The sequence below is a fragment of the Engraulis encrasicolus genome, chromosome 17 (assembly GCF_034702125.1).
Source record: "Engraulis encrasicolus isolate BLACKSEA-1 chromosome 17, IST_EnEncr_1.0, whole genome shotgun sequence".
Taxonomy (NCBI): domain Eukaryota; kingdom Metazoa; phylum Chordata; class Actinopteri; order Clupeiformes; family Engraulidae; genus Engraulis; species Engraulis encrasicolus.
Genome location: NC_085873.1, coordinates 6,937,850 through 6,947,849, shown reverse-complemented (window position 1 = coordinate 6,947,849; position 10,000 = coordinate 6,937,850). Strand labels below are relative to the sequence as shown.

The window sequence follows — 10,000 nt, the reverse complement described above, 5'->3', positions numbered from 1 at the left end:
ATCGAGACTTGTTAACAGAGAGAAAGAAATGAGAAATCGAGAGGAAAGAGAAGGACCAGGAGTCACTAAGAAAAGAGAGAGAGGGAGAGAGAGAGAGATATGGATACAGAGAGAGAAAGCAAGGAAAGAAAGCAAGAAAGAAAGAAAGAAAGAAAGAAAGAAAGAAAGAAAGAAAGAAAGAAAGAAAGAAAGAAAGAAAGAAAGAAAGAAAGAAAGAAAGAAAAAAAGAAAGAAAGAAAGAAAGAGTGTGGTCTGTGTGTGCTCACATGTGTCTTAGCTTCTTAGGTCATAGTGTATATGGCAACAATTAAGCTTGGTGTCTCCTCTAGCACAGTTCTAGCACGTTTGCCATAAAAAAAATGCATGGACCTGCTCTCATGCAATTAGTTTTGCATATTGTGTCTCGCCACACTGGATTCATAAGCAGGGTTAAAGCCCTTTGGACTTTTTGACAAGATTTTATTAATATTTTGATGGAGCAGATTAAGTCTCCCATGCTCAAAGGGACAAGGTTCACCACAACAAACAGGTTATAACAGGTTATAATACCAGCAACCAAAATTAAAAATTGTGTGAGGTTTAGTTAGTCACAATATCAAACTACGTAACCTCTTGGCTACGTACCAAATGGCTGTACGGGTCCTGGAAAAAAGGGGCAAGAAATAAACGTCTTTTATTAAATGTTTCGATCATAGATCTTGTTCAACCATAGGAGTCTTTTGTTAACAGTGTACAATCGTCTTGTCTCCTCAAGTACTTATTTGAGCTGTCTTTCTTTGATGTGTGAATGGCAGCCATGGCCTCATGGTTGGGGAGGTGGTCTTAAGATCAGAGAGCTGCAGATCTGACATGCCCTTGGGCAAGGTACCTAACCCCACATTGCTCCAGGAACTATAACTAATACCCTGTAAAATAACTAAGGGATTTTTGATAAAAGTGTCAGCCAAGTGTAATGTAATGTAATGCAATGTAATGTAATGTGTGTGCCCCTCACTACAGTACATTTTGTCCTCTTCCCGTACAAATTGCAGAGCATATAATGTCCATATTGGGAGACACATTACACGTAACACATTACCTCAGTTCAACCTCCTCAGTCTTATCTGTCGGTGTACTTTCTCTGGTCCTTATAAAACTGCTTTATCTACCATCATTAAGGTTTATTATAGTTTTTTTATTTGATGAGTTTTGGTGATACGGTCATACCCGATATCCAGAGATATTTTATTAGACTGTAGGATTGCAGCTTGTCTGGTCCACTGTGTCAAACAGCGCATACACTCACAGACACATGCGGCGCCCACACGCACGCACACATGCCTTCTGACACGGCTTAACCACGAGGCTCATTGCATTGACTAGTTGTGAAGTACAGGCAGACACAAATAATGCTTCATGTTTCATTCGTGAATTAAACTAATGAAGTACTTGCAGTTACACTACAAGTAATGCAAATTGACTAAAAAACGCACAAGTATGGTACTGTAGGTCTCAAAGCAAGGTGCAGTTACCTTTATGTGTATGCCGACTTTGATGAAGTTGTAGACAGAGCCATCCTTCTGGACATGCAGAGAGCGCAGGAGAGACTCTGGGGCTCCTTTCACCAGCTGTACCGTGCAGACACAACAAAGAAATTAATTACGGAAAGCAAACTGGTCCATATCAGAAAGACTAAGTCAGACTGGAGCACTGGATTCTGAAGAAGATGACTCTGACGAAACATCAGTTATTATGCTTGCACCGCAATGCCGATAACAAAGAAATTAAGCCAACATTATCGCATGTTGTATGGGGACCACACACATTTCTAGTTGGCAAGTAAAAGGTCTAGATATTCTAGATAATTAGCCTAGTAAAAGAAAAAAAATGAGGAAAACTGACCTGGTAGAAGGAGTGAAAACTTCTCTCTCCTTCCTGCTGGAAGATAACTCTGGACTGAAACAAAATAAAAACTGAATGAATGAATTGGCTGGATGGCCGAGTGACTAAGAAATTGATTGAATGGATGAATGGATGAATGGATGAATGGATGAATGCATGAATGCATGAATGCTACAGTGCAAACAACCTGACTGACTTCCCACAGGCATGACTGCTGGATAGTCAGTCACACATTCTCCTGTGCACGTCAAAAATAAACTCATGTGATCACACACGCCCGCGCACTCGCACACGCGGACACACACTCGCGCACACTAATGGACATCAGCTGACTCCATTCAAGGGACTGAGGCTGAGCTAACAGTTACAGTGGTGCAAAGCGCCTGTGGGAGACAACCCTTTTGGTTGATTCCCTGGCCACACTCACACAATAGAAACAGAGGCAGACATCCCGAGTTTTGGAAAGTACAAGTCCAGCCAGACAGATATTTGTTCTTACCAATTTTCTGGAGCTAATAATCAGAATTCAGTTAGGCGGAGTTAAAGCCACGTTACATAGTAGGTAGTAGTCCTACATGATGAAAATGGCATCATATACCACTTGAAATTGAACTACAATTTTGGAAGGATCATTTTAAGCTTGAGAAAACTACTACATGAATGTTGCTTTAACCCGCTAAAAATGCTTCTCAACAAGGGATCTACAGCCGCCCAGGTGGCGTTGGGGAGCCCTAGGGGGGTGGGGGGTGTTGACAGGATACAGCTGAGAGGGGGCGGTGCTTAGTTGCCATAGGGCGGCATCAGTCCATTTTATTTGCAGTAAATAGTAAGGGAGGAGGGGTGTTGGCAGGCTTATGATGAGGTCAAGGGGGCATTGGTAGTCTAGGCTTATGATGAGTTCCAGGGAGAGCTTGTTCAAAAAAGGTTGAGAACCACTGCACTAAAATCACCCAGATAAATTAAGACAGACAGGAAGATAGCCATAGTAGGAATGTGATGGTGTGTGACCATCACTTGGGCTGTGAGTGAGCTCTGTCTGGCTCTGTGATTGAGCGGTCAGAGCCACAGTTTCATTTCATTTATTTAAACTCGAAGAATCATTGAGGGCCCAGCCCTCATTTACAATGATGTCGAGTAAAACAAACAATTGCACATATAAATCATATATAAACAATGAACATACACAATACACCATAAATCATATAAAAGGTAAGAATTAAGACAAACTATGAATTAAAACTTATGAGTTAAAACAAGTGCAAGTATGTGATGTAAACAAACTTCCCACTTAAAACTAATTGCACAAACTTTAAAAAGTTCTAATGGCACAAAGGCTTGAAGATCCAAAATTATTCCACAAAGTCACAGTCCTTAAAAGCCGTTTTACCCAGTTCAGTGCGGGCATAAGGGACCTCCAGTAAAAAATTGCTGCTGCGGGGTTGGAGTGCCAAACTAAAAGAGATGAAATATAAAATGGGAGTTTGCCAGTGAGGGCCTTATAAATAAAAATAAAATAATGCATGTCCCTTCTGTGAGAAAGTGGAGCCCACCCAACTTTATCATATAACAGGCAATGATGTGTACTATATGGATCCCCAGTAATAAAACGAAGAGCTGAATGATAGACAGTGTCAAGTGCCTTCAGATTAGAGAGTGGTGCATGTCTGTAAATAATATCACCATAGTCAAGGGAAGACAGAAAAGTAGCTTCAATTAACTTTTTTCTGCAGAAAACAGGAAAGTGATATTTATTTCTGTGCAGGAAAGATAGCTTTTGTCTGAGCGTAGTGACAAGACAGTCAGTATGTTTCTTGAATGTGAACTTGTCATCTAGCCAGATTCCCAGGTACTTATAATGTGATACTCTCTCAATAACAGACCCATCTAAAGTAGATATATTAAAATCATTTTTTCATGCCAAGCTTAGATCGAGTAAAGACCATACATTTAGTCTTGCTTACATTAAGTAGAAGCTTAAGACTAATGAAGGCATTTTGTAGGATATTAAAAGACTGCTGCAATTTCTCCAAGGCTAGCTGTACAGGAATCTGCAACACAATACAAAATTGTATCNTCGCATATAGATGAATAGAGCAGTTGGGAAGGAGAGAAAGTATGCTATTTATGTACATGGTGAAGAGTAATACTGAACCTTGTGTGACCCCCTTGGTTATTAGCAGGGGGTCAGATTGAGTATTACCCAATTTTACAGTATGGTGTCTGTTTGAAAGGTAGCTCTGGAACCATTTACAGGCACTTGCATTAAAACCAATACCAGGCAGAATTTGTAGAAGCAGAGAATGGTCCACGGTGTCAAATGCTTTGGATAAGTCCACAAAGATGGCAGCACAATGTTTTTCTTGTCAAGAGAAGTGGATAATATCATCCATTACTTTAGTAGCAGCAGTAACTGTACTATGTTTAGGCCTAAAGCCTGATTGGAGAGGGCTCAAAATATTATTGGTATTTAGAAATTCTTTGAGCTGATCATTTACCAACTTCTCTAGTATTTTTGAGAGACACGGTAGCTTGGATATTGGTCGATAGTTGTTAGGGTCAGTCTTATCACCCCCCTTGTGCAACGGGGTAATGTGTGCAAATTTCCATAGTGTAGGGACAACTCCAGTGGAAATAGAAAAATTGAAAATGTTGCAATAATTGGCTCTGCTATTATATATGCCGCAGTGAGTGCGAAGAAAAAGGGGATCTAGCTGGTCTTCTCCAGTGGGATTTGCGACTATCAATTGCTAATAAAGGCAGATAACACTGTATGCTTAGACACAGGATGAAGCCTGAATTCCAGATCATCGTCTCTGGCATTGTCTCTGATACGCATATCATGTCCAGCCCTAGGTATAAGGGAATGATTATTGCTATTGTCAAAACTTTGACTGGCTAAAGAAAAATGTTTGTTAAGAGCACTGCAAATGTCTGATTTGTCTTGTAGTAGACAATCATCAAACTTAATGAAGAAGGCATAGGTGTAACAGATTTATTGTTTTTTTCTAATTTACAGCCTTCCAGAATTTTGCAGGATCTGAGTACGAACTAGAGACAAGGTTAAAGTAATAGTCAGAATTAGCCTTTCTTACAGATAATGTACATCTGTTCCTGATTTTCCTTGAAACTTGCCCAGTCGGAGGCATCCTTGCTCCTCCTTGCTAATGACCAAGCCTTATTTCTTGACTGAAAAAGAGAGGAGAGTTCAGGGTGAACCAATGGGTTTGTTCTACTTTTTACTCTTATCTTTTTAAAAGGTGCATGTTTGTCAACAATGCAAATAAATGAGTTTGAGAAAAACTGTAGAGCCAAGTCAGCATCAGGAATTTCAGTTGTCAGATGAATGTCACTTTCATAGAGATCATTTAAAAAAGCTTGCTCATTAAAATGTTTCATAGTTCTTTTAACCAAAATGTGAGGCAGTGCTTGGTTAGAGTGCTGTGCCTAATACAGGCAATGGGACAGTGGTCGCTGACCCCTAAATCAAAAACACCACTTGCGCTAAATTTTGTTCATCTTATTTGTAAAAAGTAGATCAATAAGAGATGATTTGCTAAGGTTCTTAGAGTTTGGTCTTGTTGGATCATTAATAAGTTGATCCAAAAATAGACTCGAGAAAACATCTCTAAGATGTTTGGAGGCATCAGTTAGCCAGTCAATATTAAAATCCCCAAGAACTAGAACTTCTGAGTCAGTGAATCTAGATATCAATTCTGCCAGCTGATATATGGATTTAGAATCAGCTGATGGGGGTCTATAGATCCCAACTATTATGAAGGAGTTGTTATTGGTGCCATAATGAACCTTGAGTGCAATAAATTCAAAGGATTTAGGTTCACTTAAGGAATACAGAAATGTGACAGAAAAATGTGACTTCACGTAAATAGCCACACCCCCACCCCTCCCAACCCTGTCAATCTAAATAAATGTAGCCTGAAAGGTTGACTTCAGAGTCATCAATTTCACTCTTCAGCAAGTTTCTGATAAAACCAAGATATCAGTGTTAGTTTGAGCAATTAAAATATTTAGGTGGTCCATTTATCTCGTTGCAATATACTTCTGATATTGAGGTGGATTAACCCAATGCCTTTTCTGTCCTTAAAAACACATGGATTGTCCAAGCGAACAACGTCAGGGGTAGACTCCAATGACATGTAGCATCATGACTTCAGGGGCTTAGTACCATTANTGAGAGGGATATCAGGAGAAGAAATAGGAAGGACAGTCTCTGGCAGGGAGATATCATTGCAGATGGGCAGGCTTTGACATATCCGAGGAAGGAGCCATCTGCTGGCCAGAGGAGGTATTTGAATGGGAGGGTGAGCAAGCAGCAGCAGAACGAAGTGATCGACATTAAGAAGGGCCATCTGTAGGTGATGAGAGGGGCTACTTATTGCCTGTGTAGTTTTGATCCCCAAGTGATACAGCAGGAGAGGGAGAGCTGCAATTATCAGCAGGACCCATAGTAGAGCTGGGTGTGTTTGTGAACTGGATTGGGTCATGCTGTGTTGAATGTCAAGGTGTGCTGAAAGCAATGAACTGAATAAAGTTGGTGGTTAGCTCTAGTAGGCCCAGTTTGTTTGGATGCACCCCAATCAGATCTATATAAAAATGATTTGGTCCAGAATATATCAAAATTAGCAATAAAAATCATGACCAGCTAGATTGCAGAATTGTTTCAGCCAAGTATGGAGACTATGCAATCTGCTGAAACGCTCTGAATTACTGGAGCTAAATGGGAGTAGGGCCTGACATTATGCAGCGTTTCCCGAGGCTTTCAACAGTGAGACATAACGTCTCCAGCTCATTCTGTAGCTTCACAGAGTTCCGGGCCATGACGTCATTTGTCCCCCCGTGAGCATGACAGTGTTTACGGAAGAATGTCTGTTCAATAGAGACGGAATGAGATGAGAGATGTCAATAGCCCTTCCTCCCGGGATACAGTACGTGATAGCACTAGGAATAATCAGATCTCTGACAATCGAATCACCAACAATGAGAATTTCAGGAGGGCATTGAACATCGCGGTTAAAGTGTATAGAGGTGCGAGGAGGAAGTTGTAGACCATCTGGACGCTGAGGGACGCTGTCAGCCGTGGACAACGCCGGTGGTGTTTGACACGGGCTACACAAGCTAACGACACCAGCATCATTAGCCAACAGAGGCATCGCAGTAGCCCGATGGCTTGACAAGCTATCCGCTGTTGGAGATGTAGAGGCCATGCAATCTGCTGCGGCCATCGTTGGAGAGAGATTCTGAGCCGCTTATCAGAAACGCGCTCTGGACTCGAGCCGTCGCTGTCTGCAGACCTGTTGCGCTTGGAGGTAACTTTGCGAGCTACATGTTGACGCGCGTGATGGATGGCCTGGCCTGAGCCGCTTATCAGAAACGCGCTCTGGACTCGAGCCGTCGCTGTCTGCGGACCTGTTGCGCTTGGAGGTAGCTTTGCGAGCTACATGTTGGCGCGGTGATGGATGGCCTGGCTGGATAGCAGGCGAGGGGCAAGATTCGCTGCCCTGTTCATCGGACATCCAGATCCACTCCGACGTGGGGGGCAGGCGACGTAGGGAGATCAGCAAGAGGAGCAAAGGCGTTGTGGAGCACTAGATCCGAAACAGCCCCAGTCCGACACGCCGCGACAGGAGGAGGGCGGCGGCGAGACTTGCCAGCAGCTACCGTAGACCAGGCAGAGCTACCCGGGGCGGGGGTCATGGAGACATCCGTGGAAGGCCCAGGTAGTGGCGGATAATCAAGCGAGGTAAGCCGTGCACCAAGATCTGCTTGTTGTTGTAGAACGACTGAGATAAGTTTCTCAATCGAAGCCAAGTCCATTTTTATTTCAGTCCAGACAAGGCCTGTAGACATTGGGCTAGCGTTTTGCCGAACCTCAACAGCCTCAGTGGCCGCCATCGCTACTTTGTCTTGCGTCCTCCTAAGCGTGCTCACCTGGGAGACCTGTGTCTTGTCCCCGTCGGTGACAGCCTCGCCCTGGTACTCCAGCACGTAGGAGTCGATGAAGCGCTCCAGTTCCTCGATCTCCTGCGAGCGCGTGCTGCCCGCAGCGCACATGCTCACTCTGCTGGTACCCCAGTAAGCCCACTTTCGACCAGCAACTCAGTAAGCCAAGTCTACTCCCCTTCGCTACAAGGACCTTCTTTTCTTTTAAAGCGACACTTCATCATATCTGAAAATAAGCTCATTTTACACCTCTCCTTGAGATAAATCATTAAGTTTTACCTTTCTTCAGCTTATTTCCATGAATGGTGAAATGACACTTTAAATCCCATTTCTCCACCTCTGCTCACAGAATCCAGACCTGTCTATTCAAGGATACATCAACAGCTCTGACAGAGACTAATCTACAGCGCCCCCTACCTTCTCTAGCAGGTAGTTGTTGATGTGTCCGCCGATGGGGTCCCCCTTGAAGTCGAAGTTGATGTCCATGTACTTGCCGAAGCGACTGGAGTTGTCGTTGCGGTTGGTCTTGGCGTTGCCGAACGCCTCCAGGACACAGTTGGACTTGAGCAGCATGTTCTTGACCCTGCAGAGGAGGACAAAGATACAAGATAGATACAAGATACAAGATACAAGATATTTTTTATTTGTCATGTGTATATATATGAAACATATATATACTGTACAATGAAAATCTTCCCTGCCCTGGGAGTCCCAAAAAAGGTTAAAAAGAAAAGAAGAGTCAAGACATGAGCAGCTGTGGCCTAATGGTTAGGGAGGTGAACTGTAGATCTTCACTTGCTATGAATGTATGCAATATAATGCAATGCATTACGGTATGCACTAGGGGTGTAAATAATAATCGAAATGTATCGATGCATCGATGTGTTGGCCGGCAATTTCATTGAATCGCAGAGTATCGCGGGGCATTCTTAAGTATTGAAAATAATTGAATCGCTGGACGCTGTCCAATGCCCTAGCTCCAAAACGTAATAGATGTAGAAAAGCAATTGCAAAAAATCGAATCGATTCGTATCGTATCTTATCGAAAATAATCAGATCCCTGCTTTAAATCAAATCCCTGATTTCTGTGATTTACACCCCTAGTATGCACACAAAGCAGTGTAATGGATGCAATGCAGATATAGTATGTAATTATATCCTTTGCAATGATTAAAAAAGTGACAACCCTTTTCTGTATGATACAGCTGGTGTAATGGTTATGGAGTTGGCAGTGACGGAACAATCACACACAGAGCCCCAGGGCAAAACACTCTTTGGACCCCCCATACATGCATGGCTGAAGTGCCATTGAGTCAAGGCACCTAACTCCATACTGCTGCAGGGACTGCAACCAACACCCTGTAATAGCTGTAAGTCACTTTGAATAAAAGCATCATGAAAGCAAGTGTAATGCAATGTAACATAACGTAACGTAATGCAATGTAATGTAGAATGGAGACATACAGAAAGCGAGGGAGAGAGAAAAAAAGAGAAAGAGAGAGAAGAAAAGAGAGAGAAAGAGTTGAACTTGAGCAGGATGCTCTTCCCTCTGGAAAGGAGGAGGAAGAAGCAAACAACACAACACGCCATTCATGACCTCACACACTGCTGTGTACAGTATGTGTTTGCTCAGTGATGTAAATTGGTTCCTTGCGTTGTTTTTGTTCTTGCATTTTTGCATGGTGGTGCATTGAACATTGGTAGAGATAGATTTTTAAGAGAGAGAAAGAAAAACAGGACTGAGAGGAGAGAGAGACACGATACAAGATGTATCACACACAATTGAGAGAGAGAGAGAGAGAGACAGAGAGAGAGAGAGAGAAAGAAAGAGAGAGAGAGAGAGAGAGAGAGAGAGAGAGAGAGAGAGAGAGAGATAGAGAGAGAAAGACGGACAGTGTTGGACTTGATCAGCATGTAGTGTTCTTGACCCTGGAGAGAAGGACGAAGCAAACAAAACAACACAACAACAAAAACGGAATCGGCTCAGGCTCAAGGACAACATTTGCAATGCATTTGGAAATACAAAACAAAACAATCTATTGTGCAGAAAAACAGACAAACACATGCTCACACACAAAGATGTGCACACAAGCAGACAGAGACAGTCACACAAAAACTGTAAGCAGACTGCGTGCGCATGTGTGTGTGTGTGTGTGTGTGT

The 10,000-nt window shown here is 42.7% G+C and overlaps 1 protein-coding gene across 1 annotated transcript in view; it reads right to left on the bottom strand.

Annotated features, from left to right (window-relative positions):
• Positions 1-10,000, bottom strand: part of myo1d (myosin 1D) — a 221,489-nt gene that overhangs the window by 153,337 nt on the left and 58,152 nt on the right. Inside the window, exons 4-6 of the mRNA XM_063221656.1 lie at positions 8,257-8,422; positions 1,882-1,935; positions 1,512-1,607 (exon numbers count right to left, since the gene is read on the bottom strand). Of these exons, the coding sequence (XP_063077726.1) occupies positions 1,512-1,607; positions 1,882-1,935; positions 8,257-8,422 (316 nt within the window). The remainder of the gene's footprint in view (positions 1-1,511; positions 1,608-1,881; positions 1,936-8,256; positions 8,423-10,000) is intronic.